Source organism: Equus przewalskii, chromosome 13, assembly GCF_037783145.1.
Source record: "Equus przewalskii isolate Varuska chromosome 13, EquPr2, whole genome shotgun sequence".
Taxonomy (NCBI): Eukaryota; Metazoa; Chordata; class Mammalia; order Perissodactyla; family Equidae; genus Equus; species Equus przewalskii.
Window position 1 is genome coordinate 4,697,065 of NC_091843.1, and position 21,872 is coordinate 4,718,936.

At 37.7% G+C, this 21,872-nt stretch overlaps 1 protein-coding gene across 3 annotated transcripts in view; it reads right to left on the minus strand.

Moving 5' to 3' along the window:
- FAF2 (Fas associated factor family member 2) overlaps positions 1–21,872 on the minus strand; it is a 58,963-nt gene that overhangs the window by 24,320 nt on the left and 12,771 nt on the right. The window contains exon 2 of one of the 3 annotated variants that reach the window (XM_070570311.1): positions 11,918–11,974. The exons of the other annotated variants lie outside the window; for them this stretch is intronic. Coding sequence (XP_070426412.1) covers positions 11,918–11,974 — 57 coding nt within the window. The remainder of the gene's footprint in view (positions 1–11,917; positions 11,975–21,872) is intronic. 3 annotated transcript variants of the gene reach the window in all.

Sequence of the window (21,872 nt, forward strand, 5' to 3'; positions counted from 1 at the left end):
CTCTGGAATCCAGGAAAATATTCTTTAATGCTAACCAACTATCCTGTTTATAACATATAATGATATAATAATGCAGATTTCCTGTAAAACGTAATACCTTTCATTAACTTACGTCATTTCACCTATTGGCATATAACCTATCTTAGAGTTTGAACTGTGGAAAACTTTTTATTAAAGAGAGCCTATAATTCAGATGTTTCCCTACGACATGTATTTTCCCTACTCCCTTTCTCCTTGGACTGCTCTCAGGTTTCACTTTGTTTCTGACCAAAACTCCTTCTCTGGCTCCTCTTCTTCCCTCCCTCTAAGTGTAAGAATTTCCTTAAGGATGTGTCCTTGGCTTTAGCCTCTCTACACCTCCCTCCCTGGCAATCCATGTCCGCGCCCAGAATCCGAACTGGCAAAACCCTGGGCTGCCGAAGCGGAGCACGCAAACTTAACCACTCGGCCAGGGGGTCGGCCCCTAATAATTTCTTTTTATGTTTCAAATACTGTATGGGGCCGGCCCCGTGGCATAGTGGTTAAGTTTGTGCACTCCACTTTGGAAGCGTGGGGTTTGCGGGTTCAGATCCCAAGCGTGTACCTACACACTGCTCATTAAGCCATGATGTGGCAACATCCCACATATAAAGTAGACAAAGACTGGCACAGGTGTGATCTCAGGGACAATCTTCCTCAAGCAAAAAGAGGAAAACTGGCAACAGACGTTAGCTCAGGGCCAATCTTTCTCACCAAAAAAAAAAAAAAATAATACTAATAATAATTTTAAAAATAAATAAATACAAAAAAAAAATACTGTAAAAATTTCAATACTGAAATTGAAAAGCTCTGTTAGCACTCCAGAGCTCTGTTAAGAACCACTGGCTTTGATAGCTCTGACAGTCTGGACTTTAGTTCCTGACCATTCCAGGTCTCTTACCAGTTTGGCTATTGCCTTCTGGCTTGTATTAGGCTCCCCTTTAACTTCCGGTTTCCTTACAGCCCACTGCAGAAGAGTAGGATGTCCAGGGTTCCAGCTTCTCTCTGTACATTCTCTTTAAGAACTGGACTCTACTTTTACCTTCTTCTCAAGGTGTGAATGACCACTCCGTCTTTAAAGATCAAAATTATTTTCTCTCTCTCGTGCACCTATTATTTTCTACCTTCTATTATGATTATTTATATTCATTCCACTGTCTTATCAGAGGATGTAGGTTCCTTGAAAGCAAAGTCTGTGATTCATCTATATATGTTCCCAGTACCTAGCATACAGCAAGGGCTCAAAAAGTGGCAGAAAAAGTTAGTCCAAGTTAAAAGACCTTCTTTTTGTATAAGCTTTGATAATCGTAGCTATAAACTGAAATCCTCTAGACATTTTCACCAAATCTCACTCTACAATAATACCCTGGGTTTTTAAAATTTTTTTAAATTTTTTTATTAATGTTATGATAGTTTACAACCTTGTGAGATTTCAGTTGTACATTTTTGTTAGTCATGTTGTGGGTACACCACTTCCCTCTTTGTGCCCTCCCCCCACCCCCCCTTTTCCCTGGTAACCACCGATCAGATCTCCTTGTCAATATATTAACTTTCACCTATGAGTGGAGTCATATAGAGTTCGTCTTTCTCTCACTGGCTTATTTCGCTTAACATAATACCCTCAACGTCCATCCATGTTGCTGCGAATGGGCCAATTTTGTCTTTTTTTATGGCTGAGTAGTATTCCATTGTGTATATATACCATATCTTTTTTATCCAATCATCAGTTTCTGGGCACGTAGGTTGGTTCCACGTCTTGGCTATTGTAAATAATGCTGCGATGAACATAGGGGTGCAAGGGACTCTTGGGATTTCTGATTTCAGGTTCTTAGGATAGATACCCAGTAGTGGGATGGCTGGGTCATAGGGTATTTCAATTTTTAACTTTTTGAGAAATCTCCATACTGTTTTCCATAGTGGCTGTACCAGTTTGCATTCCCACCAACAGTGTATGAGGGTTCCTTTTTCTCCACAACCTCTCCAACATTTGTCGCTCTTGGTTTTGGATGTTTTTGCCAATCTAACGGGTATAAGGTGATATCTTAGAGTAGTTTTGATTTGCATTTCCCTGATGATTAGCAATGATGAACATCTTTTCATCTGTCTATTGGCCATATTCATATCTTCTTTTGAGAAATGTCTGTTCATGTCCTCTGCCCATTTTTTGATTGGGTTGTTTGTTTTTTTGTTGTTAAGCCGTGTGAGTTCTTTGTATATTATGGAGATTAACCCTTTGTCGGATAAGTGGCTTGTAAATATTTTTTCCCAACTAGTAAGCTGTTTTTTTGTTTCAATCCTGTTTTCCCTTGCCTTAAAGAAGCTCTTTAGTCTGATGAAGTCCCATTTGTTTATTCTTTCTATTGTTTCCCTCAACTGAGGAGTTACAGTGTCCGAAAAGATTCTTTTGAAACTGATGTCAAAGAGTGTACTGCCTATATTCTCTTCCAGAAGACTTATTGTTTCAGGCCTAATCTTTAGGTCTGTGATCCATTTTGAGTTTATTTTGGTGTGTGGTGAAAAAGAATGGTCAATTTTCAATCTTTTACATGTGGCTGTCCAGTTTTCCCAGCACCATTTGTTAAAGAGACTTTCTTTGCTCCATTGTAGGCCCTCAGCTCCTTTGTCGAAGATAAGTTGTCCATAGATGTGTGGTTTTATCTCTGGGCTTTCAATTCTGTTCCATTGATCTGTGCACCTGTTTTTGTACCAGTACCATGCTGTTTTGATCACTGTAGCTTTGTAGTATGTTTTGAAATCGGGGATTGTGATTCCGCCGGCTCTGATTTTCTTGCTCAGGATTGCTTTAGCAATTCGCAGTCTTTTGTTGCCCCATATGAATTTTAGGATTCTTTGTTCAATTTCTGTGAAGAATGTTCTTGGGATTCTGATTGGGATAGCAGTGAATCTGTAGATTGCTTTAGGTAGTATGGACATTTTAACTATGTTTATTCTTCCAATCCATGTGCATGGAATGTCTTTCCATCTCTGTATGTCGTCGTCAATTTCTTTCAAGAAAGTCTTGTAGTTTTCATTGTATAGATCCTTCACTTCCTTGGTTAAGTTTATCCCAAGGTATTTTATTCTTTTCGTTGCGATTGTGAATGGGATTGAGTTCTTGAGTTCTTTTTCTGTTAGTTCATTGTTAGTGTATAGAAATGCTACTGATTTATGTATGTTGATTTTATACCCTGCTACTTTGCTGCAGTTGTTGATTATTTCTAATAGTTTTTTTATGGATTCTTTGGGGTTTTCTATATATATAAGATCATGTCGTCTGCAAACAGCGAGTGTTTTACTTCTTCATTGCCTATTTGGATTCCTTTTATTTCTTTTTCCTGCCGAATTGCTCTGGCCAACACCTCCAGTACTATGTTGAATAGGAGTGGTGAAAGTGGGCACCCTTGTCTTGTTCCTGTCCTCAGAGGGATGGCTTTCAGTTTTTGTCCCTTGAGTATGATGTTGGCTGTGGGTCTGTCATATATGGCCTTTATTATGTTGAGGTACTTTCCTTCTATACCCATTTTATTGAGGGTTTTTATCATAAATGGGTGTTGGATCTTGTCGAATGCTTTCTCTGCATCTATTGAGATGATCATGTGGTTTTTGTTTTTCAATTTGTTGATGTAGTGTATCACGTTGATTGACTTGCGGATGTTGAACCATCCCTGTGTCCCTGGTATAAATCCTACTTGATCATGGTGTATAATTTTTTTGATGTATTGTTGTATTCAGTTTGCCAAAATTTTGTTGAGGATTTTTGCATCTATGTTCATCAGTGATATCGGCCTGTAGTTAATACCCTGGGTTTTTTAAAACTTCAAATGTTCTGACTAGATGCTGAGCTGGCAAATAAAATTACAAATTTGCAGAATCTTCCTAGAGATCAATAAGTCAGGGATGGAGGTGGGGAATCAGTGTTTTTTCAAACCTCCTCAGCAGGATCTAACACACAGCTGGACTGGGAAATCCAGAGTATTGTACAATTCTATGTAGAATCAGAGATTATAAGTCACTTACTAAAATAACTTTTTTTTTTAAAGATTGGCACCTGAGCTAATAATTATTGCCAATCTTCTTTTTTTTTTTTTCTGCTTTTTCTCCCCAATCCCTCTAGTACATAGTTGCATATTTTAGTTGTGGGCCCTTCTAGTTGTGGCATGTCGAACATCGCCTCAGCATGGCCTGATGAGCAATGCCATGTCTGTACTCAGGATCTGAACCCCAGGCAAAACCCCAGGCCGCCAAAGTGGAGCACACGAACTTAACCACTTGGCCACGGGGCTGATTCCTAAATTAACTTTTTAAAAGAGCATTATAAATACTGTAGGAGAAAGCAATCAGTGTAATTGCACATCTTCAGTATGCTGAAATACCTAAGCTAATTTGCAAGTAAAACCCTCGCGAAAGTAGAAAATCAGGGTAAACTAGAAGCTCAAGTGAACAAGGCTACTTTCAATCACTACTGATGAGTCTTAAAAACAGGCACTAGGAATAAGCAATGCAGCACAGAATTAGGATAGAACTATTAATTCATATAAAACAAATGTTCACTGACCCAGTATTCTAGATATCCAGGATACACATCGCATCCCTGATCTCATTAAGTTTGTATCCTACTTAGAGAGAGACTGACAAAAACAAACCACACACACAAGCAAATAAACGAATAAAATTTTAGGCTAGGGGATTCCTTTGGATTGGGTGCTCAAGGAAGGCTTCTCCCAGGAGACAGCATTTCAGCAGAGATCTGATGACAGATAAGGGTCCAGCCATGGGAAAATATGAGGGAAGAGTAATCCAGGCAGAAGGACAATAAATGCAAACACTCTTAGACAAATAGATATATGACACTATGCATTTGTCAAAACCCAAAGAATTTTATAGCACAGTGAATCTTAGTGAATGTAAATTTAAGAAATCATTTCAAAGGTCAGAGGATCCCAGGGTGGAACAGAGACAGACTGTAATAAAAGAATCTAATTGTATTACAAATATATGAAACAACTTCATGGATGGTGATGGGGGGAAAAGGTGCTGATCTAAATAACTCTGGAAATGAGTGGAGTCTGTAAGACTATATACGTATGTTGCAGATGTGTGGTGTTTTTCTAACTCCAGAAGGTATTACCAAATTAATTTTTAAAGAGCTCTATTCAACCGGCTTAAAGACAAACAAGCACTATATAAATTAAGTATACACTCAGAGGTATGCAGGCTGGCCCAGGTGTTTAGGTTTATGTGATCTGGGATAATCTTTGATAAATAAAAGCTAGGTTAAGTTTGTTGGTTTGCTGAAAGCAGGCATGTCTTCAGAGTTGTTAATATTGAATGTAATGCAAACTGATCAACTAAGCTCATGCTATATCTATGTTACAAAACCTTGACGACAACAAAAATAACTTAAGGTGACAGGTAGTTGTTTAATCCAAGCATAACTGTCAAAGACAAGTAATTTAAGCAGAATTGGTCAAGAAGCCAAATAAGATAATGTATTGGGATGTTGACTGCTAGACAAAGGTTTATCTAGTTTTGGGTTTTTTAATCTTTCTGCAAAGAAACAAAGGATGTTTGGGTCTGCTGATGAACATATTTTATGCCACAATAAAAAATTTTACTATGAAGAATATACTTCTAAAACTTTTGATAAATTTGCTAATCTACTACAGGATGCTAAGATATGATAGGCAGTTTACAAATGTCTGCTTCCTAGATTTCACTAGAAAGCAAAGATTACAAATAATTTAAAAAGCTAGAAGAAGAGCTGAGGTTAGCAAAGGATAAGGTTTTCCACTACTCTGCTAGCTTAGAGGCTGGCAGCTGGAAAGCAGGACAGTAAGTTAGAGACCTTAGCATACCATTTTGCAAAGCTAGGAAGGCACAAGATGCTGCAGATTAAGATCTGCATGATGACAAAACCTGAACAGGATGTTAAGAGGTGGAATCTCTGGGAAAATAATGAGAATGAAGAGGCTATTACAGTGATTGATGAGAAGATGAACAAAATACCCCATGCCATCTGACCCCTAATACAAAGGAAATTTTAAATAGCAATTACCCCAAAATGCCTAGAAGGAGGCTTTTAAAAATACAGACTGCTGTGGCCAAAATCGATTTGTCAAAGAGCCAAAGTTGTTGTTGTTGTTGTTTTACAAAACTACCAGAAATAATAAAGATGAAAGAAAATTACTGCATATGAAAAGTAAGGATGTATGTTTTTGGTAAAAGAAGGTATGAGGAATAGAGATGGATTTTTTGGTAAAAGAAAAAGAAATCTTGTCCTAAAGTAAAACAATTGTTCCACAATAAGAAAGGAAAAAGACAGGACAAAACCTAACTGGACATAGTAAATTGCAGAAGGTTTGTGGAAAAGGAATACTGATAGAGGAATTTTATGTGCATTCAAGCTAAAATCGGAATAGATTTACTCAAGAAGACAAAATAAAGGAGAATTTTAGTATCAAACGTATACTAATGCAGAATTAGAATTTGGTTTTCTCTCTGTTAAAAAAACAAAGTTTTCTTAGATCATTGGTTTGCTCTTAATAAGAAACTGTAAACAACGATTTTTTCTTTAACTTTAATGTAATATGCTGAGAAAACAAAGATTCTGTGTTTTATCAGGTCTTTGATTACTCAAAAATCACAACAAAAAACACGACTTGAGTCTTTCACAACTACATTAACTAACTTCAGTTACAATCCTATTTGACCAAATCTTTTGATATTTTTGACAAATTTCCCCAAATCAAATTCTAAATGAAGTCTTTTTTGCTTTTTAGATTGGCACCTAGCTAACATCTGTTGCCAATCCTTTTTTTCCCCCTCTTCATCTTCTCCCCAAAGCCCCCTAGTACATAGTTGTGTGTTCTAGTTGTGAGTGCCTCTGGTTGTGCTATGTATGATGCCACCTCAGTATGGCCTAACGAGCTGTGCCAGGTCTGCACCCAGGATCCGAACCAGTGAAATCCCAGGTTGCTGAAGGAGAGTGCACGAACTTAACCACCTGGCCACAGGGCCAGCCCCTACATGAAGTCTTTTTGACCTTGAACTAACTTTGGAGTTTTTCAGAGGGCCCCTGAAACATCTCAAAGGATTTATTCTCTCTCCTTATATAAAAAGGGAGATACTATGTTAAATTACATGGAAGTATTGTCAAATAAGCCTTCTTTATGTTGTGATTATAGGTGTTCCAGAAATTATGGAAATTCTCCAAACTAACCTTTGTAAGCAGAGTTGAAACAATTTCTTTTTCTCTCTACCTGAACCCTTCAAAATTTGGAAACGTAGTAGATATTCTTTATGGCAATATAGTTACTTGCATAAGTTCAATAAGAATCTGTCCTTCTTGTACCAAGACTTTGACTGGAATGTTGTATTTGGGAGAGATGTGCATAGACTCAGATATGACCAGACATCTTTGGGGAACAAAAGTTGACTTTGTGGAGCCAATAAAGCCCCTTGGAACTATTGGCTTGGTACCTTGCTTACAGGGTTCTCAACAGCCTTAACAGGTGAGTAACGAAAGACACTTGGCAGGCTCAGGAACCTCAGGATATTTTGGGGACCTTGAGAGGAGAGGAATTCACCTGAATCTATAGGGATTGAAGGTGAAGTCTGATGGCAAGTCCTTGGCTTGGGTTTCCGGCCTCAAGAGGCTTTTAAGTTCAATTTGAGATTCCTTATGAAAAGTTCCAACAGAGCAGATAGATATGCTCAATTGCTATGCTTGCTGCACTTATGTAAATAATCAGACGAAGTTTACTGAGATTTGACTCACTTTGCAAACAAATTAGTCCTAATTTGGCTATCTCTGTTAGAAATGAGGATGATTTTAGAAAGAAGAACTACATTTACTGATAACTGTCTTTGCCTCCAATATGTGGCTAGAACTCTCCAATTTTCTCCCACCTACTCTTTTGACTTGGATTCACTATGAAACTAAAACTACACTTTTCCCAAAACCATGCAAGCTAAAGCTGGATGTAAACTTCAGAGAAATCACCCTGACAGCTCATGTGTGGAACATCTTCATGCCTGTCCTATGGGCCACTCAGAAAGACCACCAGAGACATTCAGACTGCAAATCAAGAAAATCTCTCAGACAGCTACTGCTTGCCTTTACTCCATCTGAAGATGCTTCAAACCTGACAAACTTTCTCAAATGGCTGTTCCCCAAATTCAAAAACTAAATTTATAATTTGCTCAAACTATTATGATTGCTAATATTCAATTGGTTCCTGGGAATTTCCGTTTCAGGGATTTTTTCAATGTTTGGCTATTATTCTCCTTATAGTCATTATATTAACCTCTCTAGTGCATTATATACTCTCAAGGGTTTTAAATGTCTGTTGGCAGCTACTCACACAACAAATGGTATCTATGAGGATTAAACAACTGGGTGAAAGCAATAATAATGTAAAGGATGAAGATGGTGACTACACTGCCCTCTAGCCTGTGACTCAACCAATGGAAACAGCAAATGTGTGATCCTTCAGCCTGACTACATGAACAGTGGTAACTGAGAATAACACTATAAGGGTTGGTCTTACTCTCAGCCTGCTGAGAGAATGACCAAAAGGAGAGAATTGGTTTTTTTTTTTAATTAATTATTTTTTAATTTTATTTTTTTCCTTTTTCTCCCTAAAGCCCCCCGGTACATAGTTGTATATTCTTCGTTGTGGGTCCTTCTAGTTGTGGCATGTGGGATGCTGCCTCAGCGTGGTTTGATGAGCAGTGCCATGTCCGCACCCAGGATTCAAACCAACGAAACACTGGGCCACCTGCAGCGGAGCGCACGAACTTAACACTCGGCCACGGGGCCAGCCCCAGGAGAGAATTGTTAAAATCAAAGGCAAATAGAGACCAGCCTTGAAGGTTCCCTTAGCAGACAAAACCAGGTTAGTCATTAATTTAGCTAAACTACCAATCACTGCGAAGACTCTGCCTTCTCACTATATGAGCTGCTTTGTAATAATATATCTCCAAGCCTCATTCCATGTTTTGGTTTGATTGCTCCCTGTTTGCAAACTTTTTGGAGTATGCACAATAAATTTTTACTACTTACTACTTTGGTGATTCATTGGTTTTATTTTGACTATTTCTGAACCTTTGACAAGATGGAACACAACTCTCCACTCCTTAGCTGTAGGGTGTGAACAGTGACTTCCTTCCAAAGAGTATTGTATGGAAAAGGAGGAAAAGATTAACTTCATAGTGGAGAAACCTGACAAACACTACCTCAGCCAGGTGATCAAGGTCAACACCAACAGTGATAAATCATGTTGATAGTATGTACCCTTGATAAGATGTAATGAAAAGGCACTTTAGCCCTGTGGTCTTCCTCCCAAGAACCCGTAACTCCAGCCTAAAGATGAGAAAAAAATCAGACAAATCCCAATTGAAGGACATTCTACAAAATACTTGACAAGTATTCCTGAAAACTGTCAAGGTCATCAAAAACAAGGAAAGTCTGAGAAACTATCACAGCCAAGAGGAGCCTAAGGAGACTTGATTACTAAAGGTAATATGGTATCTTAGATGGGATCCGGGAGCATAAAAAGGACATCAGGTAAAAACTAAGGAAATGTAGTAAAGAATGGACTTTAGTTAACAATAGTGTATCAATATTGGTTCATTAATTGTGGCAGATGTACCAAACTAATAATGTAAGATGTTAATAGGGAACACTGAGTGCAGGATATTTGAAAAGTCTTTGTACTATTTTTGCAACTTTTATGTAAATCTAAATCTATTCTAACATAAAAAGTTTATTTAAGAAGTGAAAAACAAACCTTGGAGGGGGAACTTCTGAGACAGAACAATCTTGGAGAGCTGGCAGATAAGGTCTGAGCAGTAGGCAGGGGAGAGAACACTGATCTAGGGTAGTGTTTCTCAACCTCACTTGCCTATCAGAAGCACCTGAGGGGAATCTACAGCTGCCTAGATCCCCACCCCAAGCAATTTAATTGGATTCTCTCAATGTGCAGCCTAGGCATAGGTAAACTTTTTTGTGGGGGTGGGGTTAGGGGTATGGGGGGAGCTTCCAGGTGTCAGGAACTATTCTAGCCATCTTCATGTTTTCCTCAACAAGCTTATGAGACAGATATTGCCATCATGCCATCTCATCAGGTGAGAATACTAAGACTCTTTAAAAAAGAATTATGTGGAAGCACCCCACACTAATTCAGGTACCCAGTAAGTGCTCAATAACGGTTAGCTAAATCTGCAAGCTCTCCTAACTGGCTTGCTCTTCAGAATTCTGGTTTAATTCGGATCTACTGACATCTAAGGTGACTTGAGATGGCACTGGACAGAATAGCTGCAATGGATATAAAGGTTAACTTTGGCACCTCCTCCTCCCTCTAACCTGTCAGGGCCAGTGTGTAATGTCCACTGATACCACAAATCCCCTACTGGGCAGATCCAACCAGGACTGTCTTACTGAGAAATATCCCTTGAGTTATGAACATCTTTCTCTCCCTCCTCCTACCCTCAGAGCTAACACCCCTTCCATGAATTATCCTCCCAAGGATTTAGGACAATACTGCATTTAGTTATAGCAATTTACACAAAAGCATAATCGACTGAAAGCATTAGTAAGAGAAGAGCAATATTTATCTTTAGGGCAAAAAAATACCCTGAACCCCAATCATTCTTCAACTAGTAAAATGCACAGGGGAGACTGGAGAAAAGTGTGTGAACTACTCTATACTCTTCTCCTACTCCAGCCTTGGTCTAACTTCCTCCTCTTCCAAGTCAGAAGACAAGAGGATGTCAACACCACTTGGCAACTGACTTCTGAAACATTGTGCTCTCTGATCTATCTCTTGCTTAAGTATGATTTCAGGAAGGAGTCACAAACAATAGATGGCGTAGTGTTTTAACCAGATGTCTCATTCAACTATCTGGATAGGGACTGGGTAACTAGAGTGTATCATCTCATCCAGTTATACTAACAAACACTGTAGGAGGCTGGCGTGAAATCTAAGTACTCTCTCAATTCCAGTTGGCTCGTTGAGGATGCATATTTTAACCTGTCTTCAGTTATTCCCAGAGAGAAACTTGGCAAAAACCAGGGATTTCTGTTCTCTCCTTTCTACCACACAGACAGCTTTGCTTTATGCAATAAGCAGTACACCCTCTCTGGTAGTGGCAGGAGAAATGGAATTTGAAGTCCCTTCAGGAAGTGAAGTGATCACACCTAGGCTCTGATCTATAACTAAAACTCTTACACTCAGATCTTTATTATTCATATTTAATTACTGATTTACCAAAGTAAATACCAGCAAGTTCCATTTACTAAGCACCTATTACTAAGTAAAAGGCACTATAAGTAATAAAACCCTCATTTTCACTACTGAGAAAGCCAAGGATTCAAGAGGTTATGGACTTGTCTAAGAATATCCCTGTCTAAGAATAATGATAATTGGTGGAGTCGAGACTGAAACCTAAAATAACTACCTCCAAAGTCCAGGTTATCCCCCATACCACACTGCCTCCCATTATTATTTGATTAATTCATGCTAGAAAACAAGAAGTTTCAATAAAATCTCAATTCAGAAAATTTCAACAAAATTTTTGTTTGAGAATAAAATAACTGGAATTTTTCTAATTTTCACATTAAAGAGTAAAGATAAATTTAGGACATTAATTCAACCCCTCATTTTGCACAAAAAGGAAACTGAGGCAAGCTTTCCCAAGTCACAGAACATCAGGGTGGCAGAATTGTCCAGCCTTTATACTCATGGTCTCTTCTTTCCTCATTGTACCTACTGATAGTAGATATCAGTTCATAGATATATACAAAATTGTTCTCCTTTATTTATCTCCAGGCTCAATAATTTATTGGTACAGTTTTGCTCTACAGAGTTTGGTGTCAAAACTGAAAAATTCTACATACCAAATCTCCTTTTCGGAAATTCCCAGTACATCTTTTAAAGGCTTTAAAAGGTGCTACCTTTAGTTAAAAGAAAAGAAAATTTAACTTTACAACTTTACATAGGGGAAGATCATTTTTAAAAGAACACTATTAATATCCATTGAAGAATTTTCCCATAGAATTGGATTGTGAACCACAGATTTAGACCATCACTGGATGTTAAACCAATGGTCCATATGAATCAAGAGATAACCATACCCACATAGTGATTCTTAAATATTTGATAACTGATTGGACACACAGTATACAAGTGTGAATGTTTTATGTGCAAATATTTGAATCTACATTAAATACCACATGGATGAACATTTCCCAAGAGAAACCCACAATATTCTTTATCCAAGCAATCAAGAACAGGTGAAATAAATGGTTGAGCTCTGTTGAAAAGTTAGATACTAGAGTCTTCAATAATCCTTCATTCTAACTCTACCAGTCACTATCTTGGTAACCTTAGGCATCTTTCTGAGGTTTAGTTTCTTTACTGGTAAAAAGTAAACAAAAATAGTGATTAACCCATTGGGTTGTAAAGATTAAGTGTACAATGCTCAATGTAGCTCTTACTATGAAGAAACATTAAAAATGAGAATGTTATCATGAAACTTAGTTTCATGCGGACAAGAAAAAGACACTTGTACACCAACTGAGATCATCATGTGGACTTTTTTCCTTCATTCTGTTAATGTGGTGTGTTACACTGAGAGATTTCCATATATTGAACCATCCTTGCATTCCAAGAATAAATCACACTTGGTCATGGTATATAATCCTTTTAATATGCTGCTGAATTCAGTTTGCTAGTATTATGTTGAGGCTTTTTGAATCAACATTCATAAGGGATATTGTTCTATAGTTTTCTGCAGTATCTTTATCTGGGATCAGGGTAATGATGGCCTCATAGAACAAGTTAGGAAGTGCTCCCTCCTCTTCAACTTTTTGGAAAAGTCTGAGAAGAATTAGAATTAGTTCTCTAAATGTTTGGTAGAATTCACTAGTGAAACCATCAGGTCCAAGGCTTTTCTTTGTCAGGAGATTTTTGATTACAGATTTTCTGTTTCTTTGTGATTCCACCTTGGTAGGTTTTGTGTTTCTAGGAATTCATCCGTCTCATCTAGGTTATGCAATGTTTTGGTATACAAGTGCTCATACTACTCTCTTTTAAACATTTCTATTTCTGTAGAATCAGTAATAATGTCTCCATTTTCATTTTTGATATCAGTAATTTGAATCTTCTCTTTTTTCTTAGTCCTCTAGCTAAAGGTTTGTCAATGTTGTTGATCCTTTCAAAGAATGAACTTTTGGTTTCATTGATTTTCTCTACTATTTTTCTATTCTCTATTTTGTTCATCTAGGCTCTAGTCTATTTCCTTCCTTCTGCTGGCTCTGGGTGTGGTTTGTTTTTCTTCTAGTTCCTTACGTTATAAAGTTAGGTTGTTGATTTGAGATCTTTCTTGATTTTTAATGTAAGTGTTTAATAGCTATAAATTCCCCCTCTTTAGCACTTCTTGCTGCATCCCAGAGCATGTTGAATCTTCATTTTCCCTCATCTCTACATATTTAAATTTACCTTCTGATTATTTTTTTGATCCACTGATTGTTTAAGAGTGTGTTGTTTACACAAATTTATGAATTTTTCAATTTTACTTCTGTCATTCATTTCTAAAGTCATCTCGTGGTCAGAGAAGATATTTTATATATCTTTTTAAATCTATTCAGACTTAATTTCTTCTTTCTTTTTTTGAGGAAGATTAGCCCTGAGCTAACATCTGCTGCCAATCCTCCTCTTTTTGCTGAGGAAGACTGGCCCTGAGCTAACATCCGTGCCCATCTTCCTCTACCTTATATGTGGGATGGCTGCCACAGCATGGCTTGCCAAGTGGGCCATGTCTGCACCTGGGATCTGAAGCAGCAAACCCCGGGCCACCAAAGTGGAATGTGCAAGCTTAACCACCATGCCACCAGGCCAGCCCCAGACTTAACTGCTTATATGTAGAATACCATAAGGAGTCCACGTACATACAAAAACTTAGAATAAATGAATTCAACAAAAGAGCAGAATAAAAGTCAATACACAAGTTTTAGTTGCATTTCTTTACACTAACGATGAGCAATCTAAGAAAGAAATTAAGAAAACAATTCCAGAAGGAGTGACATCAGCATCATGGCAGAGTGAGTTGTTCCCTTTGTCTCTCCCCTCTAAGTCACAACTAGATGGACATTCATTAACCAGCAGAGGATTCCTGCACAGCACAATAAGACATCTAAGAGATCCACGCAGCTGTGCACCTGAAGGTCAGTGGACTGGATCCCCGGGAGGTGTGGAACTAGGTGACTGCACCCCTTCACCTCCCCAGTGGCAGTGATCTAGGTTTAGGTCCTCACACAGTGGCTGGCATGACTGTAAGAGGAGGTGGGGTCAGTCTGGCTCACACCAACACTTTCAGAGTGGTAGCCTGGCCCATGGGAGAGCCCACTGAGTGGTGTGGCTCAGCCCCCGTGAAGGAGCCCCCACTAAGCACAGCAGCTCAGCCAAACTGCCCGTGAGCACAGAGCTGGTACAGGTTTGCAAGAAAGTGCCCCTGCCCTCCCACCTAGCGCAGCAGCTTGGCTAGTCCCCCGGTGAGCACAGTGGTCCCAGAGGAGAGCAATCTGCAGGTGGAGCACAGGCAATACCATGGAGAACTACATTAACACTTCAGAGCAGAGGGAAAATGACGCGTCTCCAGAAACCAATCCTGAAGTCACAGAAATTTACCATCTAAATGACAGAGAATTCAAAACAGATATCATAAAGAAACTCAATGAGTTACGAGAAAACTCAGAAATAGAATTAATGAGCAGAAGGAATACTTCAGCAAAGAGACTGAAACTCTAAAAAAAAAAACCAAACAAATTCTGGATATGAAGAACACATTTAATGAGACAAAAAATAGTCTAGAATCCATACAAAATAGAGCTGATGTAATGGAAGGCAGAATTAATGATTTAAGAGGAGAGAAATATAGAAATGCTTCAGGTGGAAGGGGAGAGAGAACTAAGATTTTTAAAAACTGAAGAAATTCTTTGAGAAATATTCAACTCAATTAGGAAAAGCAACATAAGGATTATAGGTATTCCAGAGGGAGAGGAGAGGGAGACAGGAGCTAAGAGCTTGTTCAAAGAAATAACAGCTGAGAACTTCCAAAACCTGGGGAAAGAACTGGACTTGCAAAGTACATGTAAACAATACAATTCCTAATTACATCAATGCCAAAATATCTTCTCCAAGGCATAAAATAGTAAAACTGGCAAAAGTCAATGACAAAGAAGAACTACTAAGAGCAGCAAGGCAGAAGAAAATAACCTACAAAGGAACTCCTATCAGGCTTTCAGCAGATTTCTCAGCAGAAACCTTACAACCTAGGAGAGAATGGAATAATATATTAAAAATACTGAAAGACAAAAACTTTCAGCCAAGAATACTCCATCGAGAAAACTATCCTTGAGATACAACAGAGAAATAAAAGCTTCCCCAGATAAACAAAAGCTGAGGGAGTTCATTGCCACTAGTCCTTACGAGAAACATTGAAAGGCGGCCTCCTATCTGAAAGTAGAAAGTAAAAGTTTACAAAACCTTGAGCAAGGAGATACATAAAATCAGAAAATTGCAGCTCTGTAACAGAACAGGTTAGTAAACAATTAATGATAATATAAAAGACAAAGGAAGGAGAGCACCAAAAATAACTATAAACACTTCAATTTAGTCACAAACTTGCAAGTGAGCAAAGAACAATTTGTGACGACAATAACTCAGAAGGGGAAGAGGAAAGGGATGTAATCTGCTTGGGCTAATGGTGATGAGAGGCTATGAGAAAACAGACTATCTCATCCATGAGGTCTTTCATACAAACCTCATGGTAACCACTAAATAAACTCAGAGAAGAGCCACAAATCACAAATAAAGAGAAAACCATCACAGAAAACCACAAAACCGGCAGTCAGAAATACAAGGGAAAAGAAGCAATGAGAATACACAACTGGAAAACAAGAGGAAAAAATGGCAGTATTAAGCCCCCATATATCAATAATCACTCTAAATGCAAAGAGATTGAATTCTCCAACGAAAAGACACAGAGTGGCTGGATGGATTAAAATACAAGACCCAACAATATGCTGCCTCCAGGAAACACATCACAGTTCTAAAGATAAACAAAGACTCAGAGTGAAGGGATGATATTCCCAGCAAATGGCAAGCAAAAGAAAGGTGTTGCCATACTTTTACCAGACAAAGCAGACTTCAAGATAAAAAAGACAATCAGTGACAAAGAGAGGCAGTATATAATGATAAAAGGGACACTCCACCAAGAGGACATAACACTTGTGAATATATATGCATCTAACACAGGAGCACCAAAGTATATAAAAGCAACTATTAACAGAGTTAAAGGCAGAAACCGACAGCAACACAATAACAGTAAGGGACCTCAACACTCACTTACATCAAGAGATAGATCATCCAGACAGAAAGTCAACAAGGAAACAGTGGCCTGAAATGAAATACTAGACCAGGTGGACTTAATACATATATATAGAACATTCTATCTAAAAACAGCAGAATATACATTCTTCTCAAGTGCACATGGAACAGTCTCAAAGACAGACCATATGTTGGGGAACAAGGCAAGCCTCAATAAATTTAAGAAGACTGGAATCATACCAAGAATCTTTTCCAACCACAATGCTATAAAACTAAAAATCAACTGCAAGAAAAAAGGTGACAAAGTCACAAATATGTGGAGACTGAACAACATGCTATTGAACAACCAATGGATCAATGAAGAAATCAAAGGAGAAATCAGAAAATACCCGGAGACAAATGAAAATGTAAACACAACATACCAACTCCTATGGGATGCAGCAAAAGCAGTGTTAAGAGCGAAATTTATACCAATACCGGCCTACCTCAACAAACAAGAAAAATCTCAAATAAGTAATCTTAAGCTACACCTAACAAAACTAGAAAAAGAACAAAGCCCAAAGTCAGCAGGAGGGAAATAACAAAGATTAGAGCAGAAATAAATGAAATAGAAACTAAAAGAACAATAGAAAAGATAAATGAAACTAAGAGCTGGTTCTTTGAGAAGATAAACAAAAAAGACAAACTCTTAGCCAGGCTCACTAAGAAAAAAGAGAGAAGGCTCAAATAAATTAAAAATGAAAGAGGAGAAATTACAATGGATACCACAGAAAAACAAAGGATTATAAGAGAATACTATGAAAAACTATATGCCAACAAATTGGACAACCTAGAAGAAACAGATAAATTCTTAGACTCTTACAACCTCCCAAACTGAATCAAGAAATAGAGAATATTAATAGACCAATCACAAATAAAGAGACTGAAACAGTAATCAAAAACCTCCCCCAAAATAAAAGTCCAGGACCAGATGGCTTCTCTGGAGAATTCAACCAAACATTCAAAGGAGATTTAATTCCTATCCTTCTCACACTATTCCAAAAAAATTGAAGAAGATGGAACGCTTCCTAACACATTCTATGAGGTCAGCATTACCCTAATACCAAAACTAGACAAGGACAACACAAAGCAGGAAAATTACAGGCCAATATCACTGATGAACACAGATGAAGACATCCTCAACAAAATATTGGCAATCAAATACAGTCATACATTAAAAGGATCATGCACCATCATCAAGTGGGATTTATACCAGGGATGCAGGGATGGTTCCACATCCGCAAACCAATCAATGTGATATACCACATTAACAAAATGAGGAATAAAAATCACATGATCATCTCAATAGATGCAGAGAAAGCATTTGACAAGATCCAACATCCATTTATGAAAAAAAACTCTCAATAAAGTGCGTACTGAAGGAAAGTACCTCAACATAATAACAACCATATATGACAAACCCACAGCCAATATCATACTTAATGGTAAAAAACTAAAAGCCATCCCTCTGAGAACAGGAACAAGACAAGGGTGTCCACTCTTGCCACTTACTCAACACAGTACTGGAGGTTTTGGCTAGAGCAATTAAGTAAGAAAAATAAATAACAGGTATCCTAATTGGAAAGGAGGAAGTAAAACTCTATTTGCAGATGATATGATTCTATATGTAGAAAACCCTAAAGAATCCATCAGAAAACTATTAGAAATTGTCAACAACTATAGCAAAGTTGCAGAGTACAAAATCAACTTACAAAAATCAGTTGCATTTCTTTACACTCATAGCAAACTAGCAGAAAGAGAACTCAAGAATACAATCCCATTTACAATCAGAACAAAAAAAATACCTAGGAATAAATTTAACTAAGGAGGTGAAAGACCTATACAAAGAAAACTATAAGACATTATTGAAAGAAATTGAAGAAGACATAAAAAAGGGAAATATTTTCCATGTTCATGGACCAGAAAAATAAACACAGTTCAAATGTCCATATTGCCTAAAGCAATCTACAGATTCAATGCAATCACGATGAGAATCTCAAAGACATTCTTCAAGAAAATAGAATAAAGAATCCTAAAATTTATATGGAATAACAAAAGACCTGGAATAGCCAAAGCAATGCTGAGAAAAAAGAACAAAGCTGGAGGCATCGCAATCCCTGACTTCAAAGTATACTACAAAGCTACGGTAACCAAAACAGCATGGTACTGGCACAAAAACAGACACACAGATCAATGGAACAGAACTGAAAGCCCAGATATAAAACCACACAGCTATGGACAGCTAATCTTTGACAAAGAAGCCAAGAATATACAATGGAGCAAGGAAAGTCTCTTCAATAAACTGTGTTGGGAAAACTGGACAGCCACATACAAAAATCTCACACCATACACAAAAGTTAACTCAAGAGGGATCAAAGACTTGAATGTAAGACTTGAAACCATAAAACTCCTAGAAGAAAATACAGGAAGTATACACTCTGACCTTAATCTTAGCAGTATCTTTTTGAATACCATGTCTACTCAGGTAAGGGAAACAAGAGAAAAGATAAACAAATGGAACTACATCAGACTAAAAAGCTTCTTCTAGGCAGAGGAAACCATGAACAAAATGAAAAGACAACTCACCAACTGGGAGAAAATATTCACAAATCACATATCCAACAAGTGGTTAATTTCCAAAAGATATAAAGAACTCATACAACTCAACAACAGAAAGACAAACAACCTGATCAAAAAATGGGCAGAGGATATGAACAGACATTTTTCCAAAGAAGATATACAGATGGCCAACAGGCACATGAAAAGATGCTCAATATCACTAATTATTAGGGAAATGCAAATCAAAACCACAATAAGATATCACCTCATACCCATTAGAATGGCTGTAATTAACAAGATGAGAAATAATAAGTGTTGGACAGGATGCAGAGAAAAAGGAACCCTCATATACTGCTGGTGGGGATGCAAACTTGTGCAGCCACTATGGAAAATAGTATGGAGGCTTCTCAAAAAATTAAAAATAGAAATACCATATGATCCAGCTATCCTACTACAGAGTATTTATCCAAAAAACATGAAATCAACAATACAAAGAGATCCGTGCACTCCTATGTTCATTGCAGCACCATTATTCACGATAGTCAAGACGTAGAAGCAACCCAAGTGCCCATCAACCGATAAATGGATAAAGAAGATGTGGTATATATATATACAATGGACTACTCCTCAGCCATAAAATTACAAAATTGTCCCATTTGCAACAACATGGATGGACCTTGAGGGTATTACATTAAGTGAAATAAGTCAGACAGAGAAAGACAAAAATTGTAGGATTTCACTCATATGTAGAAGATAAACACATGGACAAAGAGAACAGATTAGTGGTTACCAGAAGGGAACGGGGCGGGGAGTGGGCAAAAGGGGCACATATGTATGGTGATGGATAAAAGCTAGACAATTGGGGGTGAGCACCATGCAGTCTATACAGAAACTGATATATAATAATATACATCTGAAAATTACACGTTATAAACCAATATGACCTCAGTAAAATAAAAAAGAGAAAATAATTCCATTTGCAATAATATCAAAAAGAATAAAATACTTAGAAATTAACCAAGGAAGTCAAAGACCTGTACAATGATAACTATGAAACACTGCTGAAAGAAAGTAAAGGAGACCTACATAAATGGAAAGATATCCAATGTTCATGAATTGGAAGACTTAATATTGTTAAAATGTCAGTACTACCCAAAAGGACCTACAGATTCAAAGTAATCCCTATCAAAATCTCAAGGACCTTCTTTTTTTCAGAAATAGAAAACTCAATCCTAAAATTCATATAGAATCTCAAGGGCCCTCAAATAGCCAAAACAATCTTGAAAAAGAAGAACAAAACTAGAGGACTCACACCTCTTAATCTGAAAACTTACTACGAAGCTACAGTAACCAAAACAGTACAGTACTGGCACAAAGACAGCCATACAGACCAATGTAACAGAATGGAGACCCCAGAAAGAAACCCTTGCATATATGGTCAAATGATTTTTGAAGAGGGTGCCAAGACCACTCCATGGGAAAAAGACAGCCTTTTCAACAAATGGTGCCGCAAAACTGGATATCCACATGCAAAAGAATGAAGTTGGACCCTCACTATGAAATAAAAAATACACATATATTGGTCTTCTGCTCCCGGTTCCTGAACAAAGCCTCTAAAACCCTTGTAAATAGGGGTGTCAGGAGAATCTTTTGTTCTAACATTTAGTCTTTGAGCCCAGTTCCTGATTCAGAGCTCCTAAAACCCCTGTAATTTCCTAAGAGATAAGAGTACTAGGAGCATCTTTTGTTCTAATATTTGGTCTTTGACCCTGGTTCCTAAATCCCTTGGAATTTCCTGGATGATAGCAGTGTCTTTTCTTCTTCTTCTTCTCCCTAAAGCTCCCCAGTACATAGTTGTATATTCTAGTTGTGAGTGCCTCTGGTTGTGCTATGTGGGATGCTGCCTCAGCATGGCCTGATGAGCGGTGCCACGTCTGCGCCCAGGATTTGAACCAGCGAAACCCTAGGCTGCCGAAGCGGAGCACACAAACTTAACCACTCGGTCATGGGGCTGGCCCCTCAAATCTTTGCTAGAAAGATTATTCTGGGAAAAGTGGGAAGGCTGGACAGAAGAGGAGAGAGACTTGAAATTTGGGGTACCAATACAAAATTACTGAAATAGCCCAAATGAGAAATGAAATGTAAACTAGAGAAGAGGCAAGGCAGATAGAGTGGAGGGTTCATTGAGGGTGGTGGATTTTTTGTTTGACTTTAACTCCAGTAGGAATTTACAAACATTTACAATAAACAAAAAAACACTTTAAAAAAATTCCCCAGATATTCAGAATGAAAAGATTTGCTCTTCTAAATATATTCCAGGACAGTGAGAAAATTTTCAAAATTTCCTTGGTGGGAAAATACAAAGGGAACATGCACCTCAGCACTCAGTGATTTCTGCTCTTTATCACTTCCGGCACTCTCACACATGGTAGTTAAAAACACATACACAATGAAGCAGTTAACATCAAATCTTCAATTTTATTACTTTACTATATTTTTGCTATTCATTTAAAGCAAAAATACAATGGAGAAATGGCTACTAGAGTTCTTGAATATGTGAAATGCCCTTCAAATGCCCCCCCCCAAAACTGACAAAATTAAATTAATCTTTATGAATATCCACCTCAAAGATTTGCTTCTAAAAGAATATCTGCAGTACAGGTAATCCTCCATTCAGCGTACTTTGAATTGATACTATTCTGTCAATTACACAAAGACTACTCCTTAAAACACTTAGAGGAGTGCACAGACACTGATGCCCAGCCCATTCTGAAGAAATAACCCCAAACAAACTTGAATCAACTTCATCACAAATGTTTGTGCTTGTCACAAAAAGCTGTACTTTAAAAAAAAAAAAGAGGCATA